Source organism: Ranitomeya imitator, chromosome 6, assembly GCF_032444005.1.
Source record: "Ranitomeya imitator isolate aRanImi1 chromosome 6, aRanImi1.pri, whole genome shotgun sequence".
Classification (NCBI taxonomy): domain Eukaryota; kingdom Metazoa; phylum Chordata; class Amphibia; order Anura; family Dendrobatidae; genus Ranitomeya; species Ranitomeya imitator.
In genome coordinates, this window is record NC_091287.1 from 39,615,983 (window position 1) to 39,639,323 (window position 23,341).

General features: G+C 41.7%; 1 protein-coding gene across 6 annotated transcripts in view; it reads left to right on the forward strand.

Moving 5' to 3' along the window:
- CACNB2 (calcium voltage-gated channel auxiliary subunit beta 2) overlaps positions 1-23,341 on the forward strand; it is a 345,405-nt gene that overhangs the window by 275,570 nt on the left and 46,494 nt on the right. For all 6 annotated transcript variants that reach the window (XM_069729519.1, XM_069729517.1, XM_069729522.1 and 3 more), the window contains 3 exons: positions 16,402-16,524; positions 17,939-18,075; positions 19,926-20,002. In XM_069729519.1, coding sequence (XP_069585620.1) covers positions 16,402-16,524; positions 17,939-18,075; positions 19,926-20,002 — 337 coding nt within the window. The remainder of the gene's footprint in view (positions 1-16,401; positions 16,525-17,938; positions 18,076-19,925; positions 20,003-23,341) is intronic.

The following is a 23,341-nucleotide window of genomic DNA, read 5'->3' on the forward strand; positions in this document are numbered from 1 at the left end:
TCAGAAATCAATATTTTGTGGAATAACCATGATTGTTAATCACAGCTTTCATGCGTCTTGGCATGCTTTCCACCAGTCTTTCACGCTGCTTCTGGTGCAAAAATGTTAGCCGTTCTTCTTTGTTTGCTGGCTTGTGACTATCCATCATCCTCTTGATTACATTCCAGAGGTTTTCAATGGGGTTCAGGTCTGGAGATTGGGCTGCACATGACAGGGTTTTGATGTGGTGGTCTCTTAATTTTTGCCAGAGCTGTGTGTATATATGTATCTATTTATGTATTTATTATTTATTTATAGTATAACTAGATGGTGACCCAATTCTAACGCATCGGGTATTCTAGAATATGTATGTCCTCGTAGTATATTGGCTAGCCACGTAGTATATTTCCCAGCCATGTAGTATATTGCCCAGCGACGTAGTATATTGGCCAGCCACGTAGTAGATTTCCCAGCCATGTAGTATATTGCCCAGCCACGTAGTATATTGCCCAGCCACATAGTAGATTTCCCAGCCACGTAGTATATTGCCCAGCGACATAGTATATTGCCCAGCGACGTAGTATACAGCACAGGGCCACGTAGTATATTGCCCAGCCATGTAGTATATTGCCCAGCCACGTAGTATATTGCACAGCCCATGTAGTATATTGCCCAGCCACGTAGCAGCCACGTAGTATATTGCCCAGCCACGTAGTATATTGCCCAGCCACGTAGTATATTGCCCAGCCACGTAGTATATTGCCCAACCACGTAGTATATTGCCCAGTCACGTAGTATATTGCCCAGCCATGTAGTATATTGCCCAGCCACGTAGTATATTGCACAGCCCATGTAGTATATTGCCCAGCCACGTAGTATATTGCCCAGTCACGTAGTATATTGCCCAGTCACGTAGTATATTGCCCAGCCACGTAGTATATTGCCCAGTCACGTAGTATATTGCCCAGCCACGTAGTATATTGCCCAGCCACGTAGTATATTGCCCAGTTACGTAGTATATTGCCCAGTTACGTAGTATATTGCCCAGCCACGTAGTATATTGCCCAGCCACGTAGTATACAGCACAGAGCATTTTGCCCAGCCACGTAGTATATTGCCCAGTTACGTAGTATACAGCACAGAGCCACGTAGTATATTGCCCAGCCACATAGTATATTGTACAGCGACGTAGTATATTGCCCAGCTACGTAGTATATTGCCCAGCCACGTATGTCACAGGTTAAAAAAAATAAATAAACATATACTCACCCTCCGATCCGAGGGCCCCTTGTATTTCTGTCGCCTGTGTGCGGTGCTCGTGGCAGCTTCCGGTCCCAGGGTGTGATGACGTCGCGGTCACATGACCGTGACGTTATGGAAGGTCCTCGGGCAGGCACGCAGGACCTGTGATGACGTCGCGGTCACATGAAGGTCATGGCAGGTCCTTGTCACATACTATCCTTAGCACCGAAACCTGCCACCTTGCTGGAGCGGTCACCGGAGCGTAGCGAGGAGCGGGAAAGGCGCCGGAGGAGTATATGATGATTTTTTATTTTTTAAATTATTTTTAACATTAGATCTTTTTACTATTGACGCTGCATAGGCAGCACCAATAGTAAAAACTTGGTCACACAGGGTTAATAGCGGCGGTAACGGAGTGAGTTACCCACGGTATAAAGCGGTCCGTTACCGCTGGCATTAACCCTGTGTGAGCGTTGACTGCGGGAAGTAAGGAGCAGGCGCCGGGCACTGACTGCAGGAGAGTAGGGAGGAACTAATCGGACTGTGGCCGTCGCTGATTGGTCGCGGCAGCCATGACAGGCAGCTGGCGAGACCAATCAGCGACTTGGATTCCATGACAGACAGAGGCCGCGACCAATGAATATCTGTGACAGAGAGAAGGACAGACAGAAAGACGGAAGTGACCCTTAGATAATTATATAGTAGGTATTTACACTCTTTGGTTGCTGCTGAGATCCACACTAGAATTGGTTTCAAACATGTCAAACAGGATAAAGTTTATTTTCTTATTTTCTGGTATGAACTTTCAACATAAACAGCTTTTCTTCAGCAAAAACGTTCAATGACAAAAACAGTCCTTTCTCAGGGTAAGGGCTTGTTTCCATTTGCGAGAAACACGTCCATGTCTCGCATGTGGAAACGAAGCTCTGCCTCCGGCACTCCAGAGCGGAGCGTGTGGCCGCATAGCAACACATGGAGCCGCACGCTCCGCTCCGGAGTGCCGGCACCAGAGCTTCGTTTTCACATGCGAGACACGGACGTGTTTCTCGCAAATGGAAACAAGCCCTAAGCACAATAATATACTATGGTCTCTCCAACAGAGCAGTATAGGCAACACTTATCCTCACTTATGCTCAGGCACAGTCTGTCCACCACTAACGATCTCTTCCACTCTAATACTACAGACCACATCTGACCCAATCCAGCTACCTTAGATCAGACCTGCAAGCCTTGTACTGAAATGAAATGTATGGGAGCGACCTTTCCCACTCAGCTATTTCGGTTGCTCCTAAATCCTGGACCCAAAATCCAGTCCACTAAAATTCCTCCCAGTAACTTATTGTTAATTTTTTTTCCGTTACATGCATCACCGAGGCCTGCCACTTCAGTGACACATACCTTCCATCTAGGACTTTACCTTCTGCATGTCTACAAGTTATATAGATATATACGGTAGATTATTTTTTATTTTGTAATTTTTTTTTAAATACATAACACAAAAATTGATTGAAACAAAAATTTATTTTATGATGACACATTCTCTTTAAAACTGGTCTTCATTCATTGCGTCTACACTTAGGTTCTGATGCTATATTATCTGCAATGTTTTTCTGGAGTTTCTATGTCTCAAGAAATGAAATAAAAAACTTGATGGATCCTGTTGCAAATAACATTCTTCGTAGTTTCCATCATGAAAAAGGAAACAGAGAAGCACATTGCTAAGGAGAGTAAAACTAATCCCAAACTGTTCTTCAACTATATCAATAGTAAAAGAATAAAAACTGAAAATGTAGGCCCCTTAAAAAATAGTGAGGAAAGGATGGTTGTAGATGACGAGGAAAAAGCTAACATATTAAACACCTTCTTCTCCACGGTATTCACGGTGGAAAATGAAATGCTAGGTGAAATCCCAAGAAACAATGAAAACCCTATATTAAGGGTCACCAATCTAACCCAAGAAGAGGTGCGAAACCGGCTAAATAAGATCAAAATAGATAAATCTCCGGGTCCGGATGGCATACACCCACGAGTACTAAGAGAACTAAGTAATGTAATAGATAAACCATTATTTCTTATTTTTAGGGACTCTATAGCAACAGGGTCTGTTCCGCAGGACTGGCGCATAGCAAATGTGGTGCCAATATTCAAAAAGGGCTCTAAAAGTGAACCTGGAAATTATAGGCCAGTAAGTCTAACCTCTATTGTTGGTAAAATATTTGAAGGGTTTCTGAGGGATGTTATTCTGGATTATCTCAATGAGAATAACTGTGTAACTCCATATCAGCATGGGTTTATGAGAAATTGCTCCTGTCAAACCAATCTAATCAGTTTTTATGAAGAGGTAAGCTATAGGCTGGACCACGGTGAGTCATTGGACGTGGTATATCTCGATTTTTCCAAAGCGTTTGAAACCGTGCCGCACAAGAGGTTGGTACACAAAATGAGAATGCTTGGTCTGGGGGCAAATGTGTGTAAATGGGTTAGTAACTGGCTTAGTGATAGAAAGCAGAGGGTGGTTATAAATGGTATAGTCTCTAACTGGGTCGCTGTGACCAGTGGGGTACCGCAGGGGTCAGTATTGGGACCTGTTCTCTTCAACATATTTATTAATGATCTGGTAGAAGGTTTACACAGTAAAATATCGATATTTGCAGATGATACAAAACTATGTAAAGCAGTTAATACAAGAGAAGATAGTATTCTGCTACAGATGGATCTGGATAAGTTGGAAACTTGGGCTGAAAGGTGGCAGATGAGGTTTAACAATGATAAATGTAAGGTCATACACATGGGAAGAAGGAATCAATATCACCATTACACACTGAACAGGAAACCACTGGGTAAATCTGACAGGGAGAAGGACTTGGGGATCCTAGTTAATGATAAACTTACCTGGAGCAGCCAGTGCCAGGCAGCAGCTGCCAAGGCAAACAGGATCATGGGGTGCATTAAAAGAGGTCTGGATACACATGATGAGAGCATTATACTGCCTCTGTACAAATCCCTAGTTAGACCGCACATGGAGTACTGTGTCCAGTTTTGGGCACCGGTGCTCAGGAAGGATATAATGGAACTAGAGAGAGTACAAAGGAGGGCAACAAAATTAATAAAGGGGATGGGAGAACTACAATACCCAGATAGATTAGCGAAATTAGGATTATTTAGTCTAGAAAAAAGACGACTGAGGGGCGATCTAATAACCATGTATAAGTATATAAGGGGACAATACAAATATCTCGCTGAGGATCTGTTTATACCAAGGAAGGTGACGGGCACAAGGGGGCATTCTTTGCGTCTGGAGGAGAGAAGGTTTTTCCACCAAAATAGAAGAGGATTCTTTACTGTTAGGGCAGTGAGAATCTGGAATTGCTTGCCTGAGGAGGTGGTGATGGCGAACTCAGTCGAGGGGCCTGGATGTCTTCCTGGAGCAGAACAATATTGTAACATACAATTATTAGGTTCTGTAGAAGGACGTAGATCTGGGGATTTATTATGATGGAATATAGGCTGAACTGGATGGACAAATGTCTTTTTTCGGCCTTAATAACTATGTTACTATGTTACTATGTTACTATGAACACAAACCACAATGTGAGTGTGAACGGGGTTGCTGCTGCAGATAGGGGAGTGATGTTGGTAAGTGCCATCATCAGAATCCAAAGTGACTAAGCAGGGAATATATACGGTAAATAAAAGAAATGTGATGAATATTTTACGGTATTATCCCTAGGCAGCGTTGGCGTGTTTTTTGTACAATTGTTGTAGTGATTAAGTATAACATAATGAATATCACAAGGTCACAGACTGTTTACTATATAATAATAGTAAATCTGCCCTGCTTTACATTACTGAACCGCTGCTGATGTCATCGTCACTTACATGTCTGCGGAGGAATATTAGTCTAGTCGGTAACACAGATACATAGGACATCTGTTCCATGGTTTCACAATAAATACAGAACTTGATGACTTCATATAGTTACATTTACGTGAGCGTAAAATATTTGTGTTAGTTAGAACTATATGTACCCTCATATAGTGATGATAACTCTAAACATTATGTAGTGAAATGTTTCATCTTTTATTATTCTTACAGTTTCTAGGATTGAATTTATCGATTTCAGTAAGGTATAAACAAACTGTTTTATACCTTCATATTATTTCTGCAAAAGGTCAATATACTCCCCGTAATATTTGAGTCTCAATTTGAGCCCTGCCTCCATTCTACCCAGAACAGCCCCAAATAAATAACTATATTTATGCAACATACCAATGGCAAACAATTCAATATTTGCCCCATCCCCCGTGCCATGCAATTCCCAAATTATGACCCTCCTTTGTATGTATGCACATATATATAAAATGCACACATACACTTGCACATACAGTACAGAGCAAAAGTTTGGACACACCTTCTCATTTAAAGATTTTTCTGTATTTTCATGACTATGAAAATTGTACATTCACACTGAAGGCATCAAAACTATGAATTAACACATGTGGAATTATATACTTAACAAAAAGTGTGAAACAACTGAAATTATGTCTTATATTCTAGGTTCTTCAAAGTAGCCACCTTTTGCTTTGATGACTGCTTTGCACACTCTTGGCATTCTCTTGATGAGCTTCAAGAGGTAGTCACCGGGAATGGTTTTCACTTCACAGGTGTGCCCTGTCAGGTTTAATAAGTGGGATTTCTTGCCTTATAAATGGTGTTGGGACCATCAGTTGTGTTGTGCAGAAGTCTGGTGGATACACAGCTGAAAGTCCTACTGAATAGACTGTTAGCTGCTTTTTTCTTGCCATAATACAAATTCTAAGTAAAGATAAACGAGTGGTCATCATTACTTTAAGAAATGAAGGTCAGTCAGTCCAAAAAATTGGGCAAACTTTGAAAGTGTCCCCAAGTGCAGTAGCAGAAACCATCAAGCGCTGCAAAGAAACTGGCTCACATGAGGACCACCCAGGAAAGGAAGACCAAGAGTCACCTCTGCTTCTGAGGTCACCAGCCTCAGAAATCGTAGGTTAACAGCAGCTCAGATTAGAGACCAGGTCAATGCCACACAGAGTTCTAGCAGCAGACACATCTCTACAACAACTGTTAAGAGGAGACTTTGTGCAGCAGGGCTTCATGGTAAAATACCTGCTAGGAAACCACTGCTAAGGACAGGCAACAAGCAGAAGAGTCTTGTTTGGGCTAAAGAACACAAGGAATGGACATTAGACCAGTGGAAATCTGTGCTTTGGTCTGATGAGTCCAAATTTGAGATCTTTGGTTCCAACCACCGTGTCTTTGTGCGACTGCTGACTGCAATGTGCATTTCTCATATTGTTATTGTAGCTTCATTATTACACCCCCTGAAGAAGCTACAATGACAATAGGCGAAACATTTTGATGATTCTTTATATTTTCTTTTCTGTATTTATGGCACGTCCCCAGGTATTACCAACGTATCTGAAATGAAGTTAATGTTTATATTTTATTGTAATATCTACTGCACAACTCCTATGTAGGTATAGAGCCAAACGATGGAAGGCTGCTGCTTCGTTCGCAGAACTCGCACCCTGCGTGTGAAAGAGAGAATCAAGATGCCGAAGGAAAATTGTGGTGGCAGTGGTGTCCGGGCCCTGCCAGGAATGAGTGGTGGAACAAGTGTAGAGGATCAGATTTATTTTAAAAAGCTTTAAAACAACGATTTTCGATGTTGGATCAACTCCTTCTTCATGTAATACAACCTTATTATTACCTGACGAAGGAGTTGGTCCAACTCCAAAACGTGTTGTGCTTTTTAAAATAAATCTGATCCTCTACACATGGTCCACCGCTCAACCTCTCAGTGCCCGGATACCATCACCGCAATGTTCCTCCTGCATTTTAACAGATATCCATCGTATACCCCATGAGTATACATTAAAGAGCGCAGATGCGAATAACCCTTTAAAGGGAATCTGTCACTAGGTTTTTGCAGCCTATTTTTAAAGCAGCATAACATGAGGGCAGAATCCCTGATTCCAGCATTGTGTCACTTAGTTCTCTGCTCAATGTAGTTTTCATAAAATTGCTGGTTTCTCAGCATGAGATTATTACTGGATGACTAATAAACCTGCTACCATGAGCTTTGCATAATCCCGCCCCATCACTCATTGGCAGATTTCTGCCTATGCACAGTGTACACAGAAAGCTTCCAATCAGTGGCGTGGGCGGAGTTAAACAAAGCTCAGCATTCAGGGAACTGTTAGATCTGCAGCAGAGAAAACTGTGATTTTTTTTTCCCAAACTGCAGCAAGTATACCAGTAAGTGATACATCACTGGAATCAGTGGAACCCGGTGACCAATTCCTTTTAATTTATTGTTTCCATTCTTCTTATCGTAAGCTATTTCTATGTGTATAGTGTCAATGAAACGCATTAAAGCTGCAGTACCAGACACAACCAATTCATAGCAGTGGCACTCTTTCAGGATAAATGCAGGCTTATTTTTGCTTTATCTGATACAACCCCTTTTATCAAAAGATGAAAATTTAAGACTGGTGTTATGGTTTTGCTGAAGAATTCTCTTTATCGTACAGCCGTTCCCTCTATCAGTTTATGAAATGTCATTTTTGCCTAAGTTCCTTCATGACCTTCTTGATACCGTATTATCAGGAAACTTACTTTTATTGACCCAGGCAGAAGAAGACCATATAACATTATGAGCCGCCTGGAAACGACTTCGTAGGTGTCAGTTTAGTAGCACAGAAATAATAACCCATTTTTCTATATACGAGCGATGCATCATCAATGCCCCAGAGACATTTTGCTAGGTCTGTTTTCGCTTTGGAGGAGGTTTTTTTTCATGACTTGTATTACGGAGAAGTTTTTGAACTGTTGGTTTAATAAGAGCCAGAAAAAAAAATAGCAGCAAGCTGTGAGCGCTCTCACAAGTCTGAGTCCAAAGGTTTCTTCCTTTGAAATATGTGAGATGAATAATCTTTCCACGGTCGATGACGTAGATGCTATTTGCAGAGCTGGAGCCTACTATATACCTTGAAAACAAAGGATTAAGATCTCGCCAAAAAGGGCAACTTATTCAGACTTTTATGACTTCATATTACAATGGCTGAGTTCTTACATAATGTTTAATGCAATTTTCAGCGGTTAATTAGTATGCAATCCTCGGAAAGCTCACTTTACGTTTATATTCTACATCTGACAGTAGGATCAAAACTCCTAAGCCGTCTATATGAGCATGTAGGTCTTAGAAAGTAGAATAAAATGATACCTTGATATCTGCGATCCGATGTTTTATTCATGAGAAATCCACATTTTAATATATAAACTTGCTGTTAAGATCTATGGGCGGGACATAGATCTCCCTGAGAATCTGCCTCCAGAGCTTATTGTAAATGAAAGGAGACATTACCAGTGTGAGACATGTAGTGACTGATGGTCTGTTCTCCTGATTTACATGTCTCACACTGGTAACCGCTTTGTATTTATAATAAGCTCTGGAGGCAGATTCTCAGGAAGATCTATGTTCTTCCCATAGATCTTAACAGCTTATTTACATATTAAGAAAAATGTGAATTGCTCTGGAATAAAACATTGGATCACAAATATCAAGGTATCATTTTATTCAACTTTGTATGACCTACATGCCCATATAGACGGCTTAGAAGGTTTGATCCCACCCACAGATTCCCTTTAAATAAGTTCTCCAAAAATAAAATAAACTTTCCTTCCTTCTCCCCCACTAGTTATGACATTGCATATCATCACCCATTGTTTTGGATACAGATCCCTCCAAAAAACCAGATTTTTACCTGGATAACTTTCCGCCAGCTACACACTTTCCCTATAGTGCCCACTAAAGAGGAAATGCAGTACTACATGTGGCAATCAATTGGATGGCAGTCCATGTCATTCTTGGGGAAGAATAGAGCGTTACACTCCATATTAGGTGCCCCGGTAGGATCTTTCGTATCCCTTTAAGTATGTAAAGTAAACTTGGCACTCGGATGTGAAAACGGTAGATATTTAGTTGTGCGGGCAATCCAAAACATCAGACGTTCAGTTCCTAAAAATGGACTTTCTTCAGTAACACGGATTGCACAGGTAAAAGGTTTACGGGGTTCAAGTCAAGGAACTATGATAGCCATGTAAGAATCTTCCAGAATTCCTTCTCAAACCTATCCTTGGTGGCCTGTGAGGTATGCTTGAGATCATTGTTCTGGTGGAAAATCCAATGATGCTCAAGCTTCAGCTTCCTTGTAGAAACCATGACATTTTTTGATGGTACGTGGATGAAGTTCTCAGGACGTTACCTGGCCAGATATGGTCAGAGTGTATACCGTAGGTATTTCCGGGATGACACATGCATTGATGCCATTGACTAGACTTTAGGTTCCCCAGACCCGAATCCAATTGAGAACCTCTTGGTCATTATGTATCAGTGCAGCCAAGTAGCACCACAGGCTGTCCGGCTCTTGATCTGGAACATCACATACAGCACAAACCAGTATAAATCTCAGTATTTTACCACTGGTTTAGTATCGGAGCTCATTTTTATTCATAACAATGGATTATGAAATCACTGCCAGGAACGTCTGAATCTACGACCTGGTATGACGTGTGCTGTCTGCCGGCCATAACGAGCGTCCAATGATAATAAGTAATAAGTGTTACTGGAGGGAAGAGCAGTCGGGACTGTTGAGAACTCAGCCAGACAATGAATCAATGAGTATTTGATTTGCTGAGTGTATTAGATGATTGTTTTCTTCTTGTGTTGTTCTTTGGTATTTGTAAATTATTTTGAATGGTCGGAACTAAATTGTCCTTTAGTTGCTCCAGACAGAATTATAGAAGGATGTTGCATTACATGTAGATAGGTAGAACGGGCAAGATGACCCAGGTTTCCAACCTTCCAAAATTCCTGGACAGTCTGTAAAAATAGGACACTTTTTTAACCTATCTGTAAAAAAAAATTGATGTGTCCATGATTTTTTTTTGAAGCTGTGGAGACGTGTACAGATTTTTATTACTGTATTTATTACCTTTTTACGGTTCAGGTGGATTAGCAAAAAGCTGGTGACAGATTCCCCTTAAATGGAACCTGTCAGCAGGATTGTGCTCAGTAACCTACAGCAGGGGTGTCAAACTGCATTCCTCGAGGGCTGCAAACAGGTCGTGTTTTCATGGTTTCCTTGTACCGCTCAGATGATAATTTAATCACCTACACAAATAATGAGTTGGTGATTAAATTATCACCTGTGCAGTACAAGGAAATCCTGAAAACATGACCTGTTTGCAGCCCTCGAGGAATGCAGTTTGACACCCCTGACCTACAGTGTCAGGTCGGCGCCATTATACTGATTACAATGATACCTGGTGATGGAATCTGTCTTGTGGTTGATGTTTAATCCTTTTCAGTTTTGAGTTAATGATATGCGCGTGCCCCGGGGCGGCCTGTGAGGGTCTTCATGTGGTGCTCTGATTAGCTATTCATAATGAAGATTGCTGATAGGTCACTGATCCCTCACTGACCCGCCCCCTAGTCTGTAGGTTACCGAGCACAATCCTGCTGACAGGTTCCCTTTAAAGTACTTCATTTAAAGGGAAGCTCCGTTGAAAACAATAGTTTTCCTTCCATATGTCATTGAATTAAATATGATTGATCAAATAGAAAGGTAGAGTGCAACGATGTTCCTAATTTTCAGGGTATTTGCTACCTTTTTTTTAAATCTCTTTTCTGCCTTTCTTCTAGGTAACTTTTTTATATATACAGTATATGGATTTCAATGTGTCTTTACATTTGTTTAGTGTTTTTTTTGCATGTTGCATGAAAAAATAATAAAAAATTTGAACCATCACAGTTGAAGGACACTGTTACGTACTTGCCAACGACCTGCCCTTGCCCTAGAACATACACTCCACCCCTTTAAAGCCCCAAATTTTGTCTGGACTGTACTGTATATGAAAATTCATGAGAGTCCAAGCAAATTTGGGGCTGTTGACAAATGTGCAGTTATAATGTGTGTTTTTTAGATGCAATACCAGACTACGAAGGATCTGTAGTGTGTACCCATGGAAACCTAAAGGACTGCATAGGAGTTGTAGACACAAAACTGTAGAAGATTTATAATTCTTTTCAGTCTTAAAGGGAATCTGTCAGTAGGCTAAACTCTCCTAAGCCGTCTATATGACCATGCAGGTCATAGAAGGCTGAATATAATAATATCTTGATATCTGCAATCTAATGTCTCATTCTAAAGAAATCCATGTTTTTCTTAATATGTAAGAAAGCTGTTAAGATCTATGGGCCGGACATAGATCTCCCTGAGAATCTGCCTCCAGAGCTTATTTTAAATAAAAGTGGGCATTACCAGTGTGAGACATGTAGATCAGGAGAGGAGACTGTTAGTTATTATATCTTACACTGTTAACGCCTCCTTTCATTTAAAGGGAACCTGTCACCAGGTTTGGCCGATACGAGTTACGGCTACCGCCTTTCAGGGCTTTTATACAGCATTCTATAATGCTGTATATAAGCCCCAGATCTGACCTGCAAAAGAAGAAAAATAACTTTTATTATACTCACCTGGGGGTGGACCGGTCCGACGGGTGTCACAGGTCCTGGTCCGGCGCCTCCCATCTTCTTGCGATGCCGCCCTCCTGCTTGCTTCACAGGCTCCCCGGCATCGCGCTCCTGCGCAGGCGTACTTATATGCCCTGTTGACAGCAGAGCAAATTCCTGCAGTGCGCAGGCGCTGGGCCTCTCTGACCATTGCCGGCGCCTGCAGTACTTTCAGAGCAGATAAGTACACCTGCCCAGGACCTCAATGCCAGGGAGCCTGTGTGGATCACACAGGGACGCATCATCCACATGATGGATGCAAGAAGGAGGACAGGGATCGTAAGAAGATGGGAGGTGCCAGACCAGGGCATGTGACACCCATCGGACCAGTCCGCCCCCAGGTGAGTATAATAAAAGTTATTTTTCTTCTTTTGCAGGTTGAATCGGGGGCAGATATACTGCATTATAGAATGCGGAAGATAAGCCCTGAAAGGCGGTGGCCGTAACTCGTATCGGCCAAACCTGGTGACAGGTTCCCTTTAAAATAAACTCTGGAGGCAGATTCTCTGGATGATCTAGGTCCTTCCCATTGATCTTAACAGCTCATTTACATATTAAGAAAAATGTGGATTGCTCTGGAATAAAACATCGGATCGCAGATATCATGGTATCATTTTATTCAGCTTCCTAGGACCTTCATTGTGATAGAGACGGCTTAGGTGGGTTGATCCTATTGACAGATTCCCTTTAAATCTGGTGCATAGCTCTTTTGAAAAAAGAAAACTTCTACTTGTATTTCTATGGCATCTAACCATGTCTACCGAGCCTAGGAATGTACATTCTGTATACGAGATATGTGTATGCAGCATAGTCATGAAAAATATGTTTTCCTAGTACCATTGGCATTAGTAATCTCTCTGGTCTGTGCATGTTTCTGTTCCGTTTTATTGTATCCCGCTGCTGCTTGCTTGTCATGTACTTTTCTATTGCAGATTCCTCTCTTCTCGCCACTAGCTGAGAGTTAGCATTTCCTAATTTGGTAGGGCTGATCGGGTATTTAAGCCGCATGTAAGGAACAGTCTTCTATTCAGATGCATCTCATCTGTGCACCTTTTCTCTTTTCAGTTCTGTGACATATCCACGAGAATCGGAAATCCTAAAGGAAATGTTTACATTACATTTATAATTATTGGATACGTTATTGACGAACACATTCCGATTTTTGCTTTTTAGAATGCAAATGTGCTTTGCAAATCTTTAGCTCCCTGTCTTCTCTCATAAACCTCCACTCTAAATTTAGAAAAGTTTTGTTTCTATTTTTGACATTTTGTTTGCCAGAAAGTTTTACGCAAACGTAGAACGGCTGGACTTTCACAGACTGAAGACTTTTATGTCTTTTCGGGGAAGTGTTTATTGAAAAAAACCTTCCCTGATACTTAAAAAAAAGTTAAAGGAAATAAATTATATGGATATGTAATGAATTACGACGATGTGTCATGGACTGGATGTAGATGCGAAGATCAGATTAGATGATTTAGGATCTGATTGTAAAAACTTCACATTAGATCGGTTCATGTTTCTTTTTTTACAATCACCAGTCCATGCACCGATATAATCTATATACAAGTTGAGTTAAGTTTATAAACCTGCACCATGAGGACAAAACATTACACCTAAAGGAGCTTTTATGACACCCACTCTAAATCCATAGACTTTAATATGGAGTCGGACCCTTTATAGCTGTAACAGCTTCCGCTCTTCTAGGAAGAATTTCTACAAGATTTTGGAGGTGTCTTTGGGAATTTTTGCCCCTTCGTCCCGAGGAGCATTTGTGATGACAAGCACTGATGTGTGGGAGAGGCCGGACTCACAATCTCCGATCTACTACATCCCAAAGGTTTTGGATCGGGCTGAGGTCCGAGATCTGTGCAGCCAGTCATATTCTTCCACCCCAAACTTGACAACCCATGGCTTTATGGACCTCGCTTTGAGCACAGTCATGGGGAACAGAAAAGGGACTTCCGCAAACTGTTCCCAAAAAGGTTGGAAGCTACAAATCTTTAAAATGTTTTGTGCTGAGCTGATGCATTATTTGCCTTCACTGGAAATAACCCAACACCTTACCCTTCCTCCACCAAATGTTACAGTAGTCACAATGCAATCAAGAAGGTAACGTTCTCCTGGACGCTCACCAAACCCAGACTTGTGCATCAGACGCCAGATAGAGAAGTGTGATCTGTCACTGTACAGAACACGTCTCCTCTAGAGTCATGTGGTGGCAGCCTTACACTACGCCATCTGACGCTCAGCATTGTGCTTGGTGATGTATGTCTGCATGCAGCTGCTTGGCCATAAAGCTCCCGGCGGTGGGGGAGAAGGCAGTGTTTGTGCTGATGTTAAAACCAGAGGAGGTCTGGTGGCATGAATTGATTCGAACATCTCCGTCCATCGGCCACGACAGTGGTCTGTGGCCGCTGAACAGAATCAGGCGAACCGCCTAATACCTGACGGCATATTGTGCTCTTCTTACGATTAATGGCCTGGAACGACGTTCAGTGGACCAGGAATAGTTTTGGTATTCGAGACTTAAAAGATTGTCAACAGTTGGATTCCATAAATGTCTCCACTATAAACATTACATAATATTTTATGGCATTTACGAGCAATTTACTAACATTTCAAACTCTGGTATATTTCAGTATCTTCCATTTTTTCCATAATGTGTAAGGAAAGCGCATGAGTTTATCAATTGCGTTGCGACTACTCTACTTTCTAGGCTTCTTCTCTAGTGCCCTCATTGCCAATACAGGCAGGTAAATAATGAAGCTTAGATGAAACCTGTTATTATTTCAAAACTCCAGTTATGGTGTAAGACATGGACTTATTAAACATTATACAAGATTTTCAGTGTAAAATTTTACAAGAAAAATAATTACTATACGGGATTAAACCTATTTTAGAAGTCATTGCAAATGGCCCAGCGTAGGGTAATAATTAGTGATGAGCGAATATACTCGTTGCTCGGGTTTTCCGCTCAGGTGGTGTCCGAGTATTTTTTAGTGCTTGGAGATTTAGTTTTCAGCACCGCAGCTGAATGATTTACAGCTATTAGCCAGGCTGAGTACATGTGGGGGTTGCCTGGTTGCTAGGGAATCCCCACATGTAATCAAGCTGGCTAGTAGCAGTAAATCATTTAGCTGCAGCGATTAAAACTAAATCTCCGAGCACTAAAAAATACTCGGAGGACACCCGAGCGTGCTCGGGAAAACCCAAGCAACGAGTATATTCACTCATCAGTAGTGTTGAGCGATACCGTCCGATACTTGAAAGTATCGGTATCGGATAGTATCGGCCGATACCCAAAAAATATCGGATATCGCCGATACCAATATCCGATACCAATACAAGTCAATGGGACATCAAGTATCGGAAGGTATTCTCATGGTTCCCAGGGTCTGAAGGAGAGGAAACTCTCCTTCAGGCCCTGGGATCCATAGGGATGTGTAAAATAATGAATTAAAATAAAAAATATTGATATATTTACCTCTCCGGCGGCCCCTGGACATCATGCTGCTAACCGGGAGGCTTCTTTGTTTAAAATGCGCGCCTTTAGGACCTGAGAATGACGTCCCGGGTTCTGATTGGTCGCGTGCCGCCCATGTGACCGGCACGCGACCAATCAGAAGCCGCAACGTCATTCTCATTCACAAAAACTCCTAATTCTAGGAATTGAGGACCTGCGAATGACGTCACGGCTTCTGATTGGTCGCGTGCCGGTCACATGGGCGGCACGCGACCAATCAGAACCCGGGACGTCATTCCCAGGTCCTAAAGGCGCGCATTTTAAACAAAGAAGCCTCCCGGTTAGCAGCATGATGTCCAGGGGCCGCCGGAGAGGTGAGCATATCAATATTTTTTATTTTAATTCTTTATTTTACACATCCCTATGGATCCCAGGGCCTGAAGGAGAGTTTCCTCTCCTTCAGACCCTGGGAACCATGAGAATACCTTCCGATACTTGATGTCCCATTGACTTGTATTGGTATCGGATATCGGTATCGGCGATATCCGATATTTTTCGGGTATCGGCCGATACTATCCGATACCGATACTTTCAAGTATCGGACGGTATCGCTCAACACTACTCATCAGTAGTAATAATAATAAGAAATAATCTGTACTGACTGGTCACCACTCCGCTGCACTTGCTTCCATGCTTTCTGCAGGTCTCAGAGCATCAACATCCAGCAGGGGGCGACACATGGCAGCTGCAGGTTTTACATTCAGTCTAAGTGAAAAAACCTGCACATTAGCGGGCACTTATTGGCTGCAGCGGGCACATGACGTGCTTCTCAGGATGTTGATGCCCCAAGATGGACATGGGATACAGAAGAAAGTGCAAAGGAATGGCGCCGGTCCAGCCGATGAGTATAGAATTTTTTTTATTAATCCAACCTTGGCCCATTGACTCTGGATTTTACTGTAATGGAACATCCCTTAAGGTGTGCAGAATACAGCACAAGCCGTGTCTTACGTTCCTTAGCTCGGTCTTCATATGACTAATGCGTTGTACAGGAGGAATTCATTGTATTAAATGTTTTGGTATCTTTTTCGTTTTTGTTTTCTAGACCAAGCCGGTTGCATTTGCCGTACGGACGAATGTTGGCTACAGCGCAGCTCATGATGACGAGGTTCCAGTTCCAGGACTGGCTGTTTCATTTGAGGCTAAAGATTTTTTGCACGTCAAGGAGGTGAGACCATTATGGAATACTAATATCTGCTGATGTCTGAAGTTATGGAATATTCTCTTACGTGGAGGAAATATCAAATCATTTATTTTTATTTACTCTTTATCTATAACGATAAACTATTTTCCATGAGCCGGATTGGACCCGCTGTACTATGTATTCAGTTTCATCAAAAACTATTTTCCATGAGCCGGATTGGACCCGCTGTACTATGTATTCAGTTTCATCAACTAAAATTCATGGAATTTTAATGCCTGGAATCAGATGTTCAAATTAAAAGGTTATCCCATCAAGAACATTTACAAAATATACGATCACATGGGAGTCTTGACTGCTGGAACCTGTTCAATGACGAAAAAGGGTGAAGCGGTAGAACGGATAAGTAACTACTGGTCCACTGACTGCCATGGTCATGCATGCACACTACTGTTGCTAGTCCGGTGTTGGCGTGATAGTTGATTTTCCCCGGGGTCAGATCGTCAGCAATCCTCTGGATAGATACATTTTTTGGGGGGAGTAACCCCTTTTTAAACTCCTGGGTTCCAATTCGATATCTGTAGCAGCGCCACCACCTGCCACATATAATACAGGCATCTTGTGTTGTAGAGGGGCCTTGAAGCACAGCAGGTACAAGACACAGTAGCTGCCTCCTCATCCCCTATAGCTAAGCTAATTTCTGAAATTTATGAGTGTAGCAACTCACTTGGGAAAATAGGTAGCACACTAAAAACTGCAACTGACCCTGTCGGTTCCTGTACAGACTAGAGATCCTGACCCCGCAGTCCCTAGTGGTTCCTGCATGAGTTGAGATATCTCCAACCACAGACTAAACAATAGCATCTTGGACCTATCCTGCCTGAAAGGCCGTAAAGTGCTTAATGTTCCTCCTAAAGAATCAGAGGGCAGGGCAGAGTGTAAATTACCTACAGAAGGGAAAGTGTGCTGAAAAAGAAAGATCCCAGAGTGAGTAAAACAAACCACGAAATACAAAATAAAGGATTAAGTAAGTACTGTTAGAGAATATGTCGCCTAGTCCTTAAAAAGAAACAGTAGATAAGTGTAGGCTAAAGAACATTAAACAGCAGAGAGATAAACCCTAGCTGGTCTTTCACTGACAGACTTAAACTACAGCACTATGGCTGAACATCCAAATGAGACTATCAGCAGCAGGAAATACCAGCAGGGGGAAAGTATATAAAGCCGCACCCGAAAGGTGATAGGGAAGACAAATGAGTAAATGAAAACACCTGTTACCCTAACCAAAACTAAACACCCGGAGTAAAGGTGTATATGCTGTGGCTCGGTGTACAGAGAAGCCGACCACGAAGCACAGGCCCATTGGATACTGGTGAATATGCGCTTCTCATGCAAAGTTGTTCATGTTTTATAGTTTTGAAACATTTTTTATTTTTTTCAGAAATTTAACAATGACTGGTGGATAGGTCGGCTGGTAAAAGAAGGCTGTGAAATAGGATTTATCCCTAGTCCAGTAAAGCTGGAAAACATGAGGCTTCAGCATGAACAAAAGGCAAAACAGGGAAAATTCTACACAAGGTATCAAAATGGTCTCTATGGACAGTTTATATCCTTTATAGCTAGTGTGACCTCCCCTAACCCATCCACCATGGAGGACCACAAGCATACACTGATGTGTACGGTATCATGTAATTCTTCAAAAGATAGCTACTGATTGGACTCAGATGATAGCTGCTTAGAATCAGATGATAGCTGCTGATTGGACTCAGATGATAGCTGCTGATTGGACTCAGATGATAGCTGCTGATTGGACTCAGATGATAGCTGCTGATTGGACTCAGATGATAGCTGCTGATTGGACTCAGATGATAGCTGCTAATTGGACTCAATTGATAGCTGCTGATTGGCTCTGATGATAGCTTCTGATTGGACTTAGATGATAGCTGCTGATTGGCTCAGATGATAGCTGCTGATTGGACTCAGATGATAGCTCCTGATTGGAATCGGATGATAGCTGCTGATTGGGTTCAGATGATAGACGCTGATTGGACTCAGATGATAGCTGTTAATTGGACTCAATTGATAGCTGCTGATTGGCTCAGATGATAGCTTCTGATTGGACTTAGATGATAGCTGCTGATTGGCTCAGATGATAGCTGCTGATTGGAAACAGATGATAGCTGCTGATTGGAAACAGATGATAGCTGCTGATTGGAATCAGATGATAGCTGCTGATTGGAAACAGATAATAGCTGCTGATTGGAATCAGATGATTGCTGCTGATTGGAATCAGATGATAGCTGCTGATTGAACTGAAATGATAGCTGCTGATTGAAATCAGATGATAGCTGCTGATTGGACTCAAATGATAGCTGCTGATTGGAATTAGTTGATAGCTGCTGATTGGACTCAGATGATAGCTTCTGATTGGACTTAGATGATAGCTGCTGATTGGACTCAGATGATAGCTGCTGATTGGAATTGGATGATAGCTGCTGATTGGGTTCAGATGATAGCTGCTGATTGGAAACAGATGATAGCTGCTGATTGGAATCAGATGATTGCTGCTGATTGGAATCAGATGATAGCTGCTGATTGGAATCAGATGATAGCTGCTGATTGGAATCAGATGATAGCTGCTGATTGCAAGATTCCCAGCAATGGCGCAGGCTCTTATAGTTGTACAGCCTTGAATTTCCTTGGCCCTCCACCCAAAGACTAATGACCTTACGGCTACTGTATTAAATGACTTTATGTGACCATGGTGGGCACGGTGTGTTTTTCAGGGATGGAAGATACACAAAGTTATCTTTCCTTTAAAAACATAAATGTGTTATATCATCCTGGTTGATCGTTAGATCATCAGCACAACCTGTTACCTTTAGTTATTACCTTTTGGGGACTTTTTTTCAATTAGACACGATACATAGCTGCCATGTCATATAGCCGTGTATTATATTTGTTATAGTTGCTTTTCTTGGTCCTATGTATATTTCTCTTGGCGTAGCGGACATTTCTCTTATAGGCAGCCTGTACGTTTTGATTTGCTAAGTAAATAATATTTTTCTATTAAATATTTTTTTCCCATAAATAAATGTCTTCATGTTTTTGGAAAGTTCAGAGACCCCTGTTAGGATCACGTTATTTTTGGATGCTTTGATATTTGGGCTCTGGCAGGGGTTTAAAGTGCCAGATAGTTTCATTCATATATTAAGAGACCACAAATCTTGATGTGATCTTGCAGGAAATAATCTCTGCTCTATGGGGGCACAATATAAAAACTCCAAGAATGTTGTGTACTTCATGTATTATAGGGGGAGGGTTGACAAATATTTCATTTTACCATTTCATTAGTGCCTAGACTATATATTTATGTACAAATGTAGATTACGAGAAGTGACATAATTCTATCTGTTTCTGTGTAATAGTAAAACCGGGGGAAATTCTTCTTCCAGTTTGGGTGATGTGGTACCTAGCTCTAGAAGATCGACTCCACCATCATCTGGTAAGTTGGTCTCATTAACGATGCCCCAATTTGTCTAACCTGGTTTTTTTTTTTTTAGTTCCTAATTCCTAATTTAGTTGGTTGTCCTGGGGATATAAAATATTTCTAAGTGTTGTCAGAGAAGAATAAAAAAGAAGTAATACTCACCCTCATTGATACCCAGCAGCTCTCGGTCCCTGGGGGTCCTTGGTCTCATCTTGACACACTAGAAGTGGATAGAAGTGCCCACTCTGCCAATCACTGCCCACGAAACTGCCAAAAATAAAATTTGCCAAATTTTCTCAAGTTTGGCTAGAAAATTTGACTTTTTTATGCAGTTTATTCAATGCCTCATTTGTAGTATAAAAAAAGGTGCATTGGGGGAATCATCGACGAAGAGGAGACCGGAGCGGTTTCCTTAGGAAGCCAGAGGAGGACTGGTGGGGAGATTGGGCGACAGGGAGATGTGCGGGAAGAGATCCAATAAAAATCCATCTGGCTGCCACTTAGCTGGATTCAAATCAATCGAACACCCAAAAATTGAGATTTTCTAGAATCTTTAAATTTTGGAAAATTCTAAATTAATTTGATTAGTTTAGAATTGATTCGTTCATCCCCTAACAACCAGGAGTTGGCTGCCAAGTGTTTTTGATGGGTTGACCAGAATCGAGAAGCAGATCAGGGACTGGGAGCTGCTGGTTATTGGAGAAGGGGTGTACTATTTTTTTCTTCCTCAATCTGAGCTTCTATTTTTTAAAGTCATTTTTATCCCCCGGACAACCTTTTTAATGATAATACCCCAAATTTTCGGTCCTTGTTTAATACCATGTATTTGAGTAGTGTGTAGTTTGGTCTTTTTGGACTTGTTGTTGGTTAATTTTTGGTATTTACATCTGCTTTTCTAGGATTTATTATATTTACCGTCTCAGGCTACGTTCACATTCGCGTCTTTGGACGCAGCGTCGCGGACGCAACGCACGACGCACAAAAGACGCATGTAAAATGCAGGCTTTTTTGACGCATGCGTTCAACCTTTTTTTATATATATAGAGTCTTTTCAGTGTCTAGACACCGTCTATACACTTTAATTAAAGAACGCATGCGTCGTACAACGCACAACAACGCAAATACTTGCGTCTTCTGCATTGCCAATACACTTCAATGGGGTTTTTTGACGCATCGACGACGCAAATGCAACGCAAGTGCGACGCATGCGTTTTTTAAAAAATTTTGGATGCAGAAAAAATGCAACATGTTGCGTTTGCCGCGCCCTGGCAGGTGCGTCGAAACGACGCATGCGTCGCGAAACGCACCAAAACGCATGACAACGCATGCCCATGCGTCCCCAATGTTAAAGATAGGGACGCATGACGCATGCGTTGTTTTGCGGCGACGACGCTGCGTCCAAAGACGCAAACGTGAACGTACCTTCAATGACCCTTTTTATTTTGTTTAAATGTGAAGCCCAATGTATTTGTATGTAGATTTTTGACCATCCGTTATTTATGGGCATCTAAACCTGGAAAATTTCTTTGGGCATTGTAACATGCATTACGTATTTGATTACTTTAATAGTAATAATATTAGTAGCACCTGGCAGACACAGAAAAAATCAATACATGGGCCCTAAGCAGCCCAACAGCTCCTAGAAATGCTAAATTGCATTAGTGATATATAGTAATAACCCAAAAATAATAAAGTTGAACTTTATCAAAATCTCACAGTCTACAATGGTAATACCTAAAGTTGATGTATTTTACCCCATACACTATGCATGGCTCCAGACATGCACTCTCCTGTCTGTTTTTTCCTTTTGAACCCTCTACTACTCTATACAGAGGGAAGACAAGAGGTTGGGGCCACAAAATGGGCAACCGAGAGTCTGACATTTTCTAAAATCCATCTATTTTTAATCAAGTAGTGTTATTTTCTCCCTGAAAGCTTGGCATTGATCTCAATGTTAGCAGAGTTAAAGCCCACACCCTCCTCAGACCACACCCTCATCAGACCACACCCCCATAGACCACACCCCCACAGACCACACCCCCATAGACCACACCCCCACAGACCACACCCCCATAGACCACACCCCTGAGGACCATTTTTTCTCAGCCATAGTCTGTAGATTGTAAAACTGAGTTTTCATTCGTTTAGTTTGAGATTTACATTCATTTACAGCAATTAACACAGTGAAATACGGTAGTTTTTCAACTCGAAGATGTAAACGACTGAAAAAAAAAAGTAGTTTGGCTTGATAGATTCATTTCCTATTATTATTTTATCGATCTAATTTAATTAATATTCCAGTTTTGGCCTATAGTTTAAACAAAACATTCATTAGATGTTTCTAGACTCTGTAAATATAAATATGTACGTTCTGGTCGTTGACATTGCCCATAAAGTCTGGCATAAAGGTGCATATGTGCATGAAAATCACTGTACTGATTGTGTCTATATGGAAGCTTATACATGTAAATGAAAAGTGTCAATAAGAAAAATCCTTTAATTGGGATTTGCAGGAGTCAGACATTGATTATCTCTCCTTAAAGGGAAATTCTCAGCAGGTTTTTGCTATGTAATCCGAGAGCAGGATAATATAGGGGCAGAGAGCCTGATTCCAGCGATGTGTCACTTACTGGACTGCTTGGTACAGTTTATCTGTTTTATCTGCTGTAGATGTAGCAGTGCCCAGAATGCTGAGCTGTGTATAGCCCTGCTCACACCACTGATTGGCCGCTTCCTGTGTACACTGTCAATCAGTGGTTGGGGCAGGGTTATACAGTTAAGCTGGACTGCCCGGCACGTGACATTTAGTCCTGCAGTGGTAATCTCCTGCTCATAAAATACTGATTGTATTGAAACTACTGAACAAGTGGCACATCCCTAGAATCAGCATCTCTGTCCCTGCAAAAATCAGCTTACGGATTCGATTTAAATCTTTATTTACCACACTGAGAGTTATGAGCTATACATAAGATAGATTATAACTCGCTGATTAGTGGGGGGTCCGCTCTCTGGTACCCCACTCATACCAAGACTTAGAATGGAGCAGTGGCCACACGTGCACACTTCCGCTTTGTTCATTTTCTATGAATCTGTGGAGGTGGCCACGTTTATGGCATTTCAGAATCATATCCTGATGGGAACATGGGGTGCCAACACCCGGACCTTGACGATCGGTAGAATGACCACAAGAACAGCGCCATACATAAGAGTGTGGCTGTCCCGGGTACTACAGTCTTAAAACCTATGTGTCTGTGCTGTAGTCCCCCGACCCCACCTTTCTGCTGATCAGTGTTGGTCCTACGGGTTGGACCACCCCCGATTCGGTTAAGAAAATTAAAGTTTGGCTCAAACAAA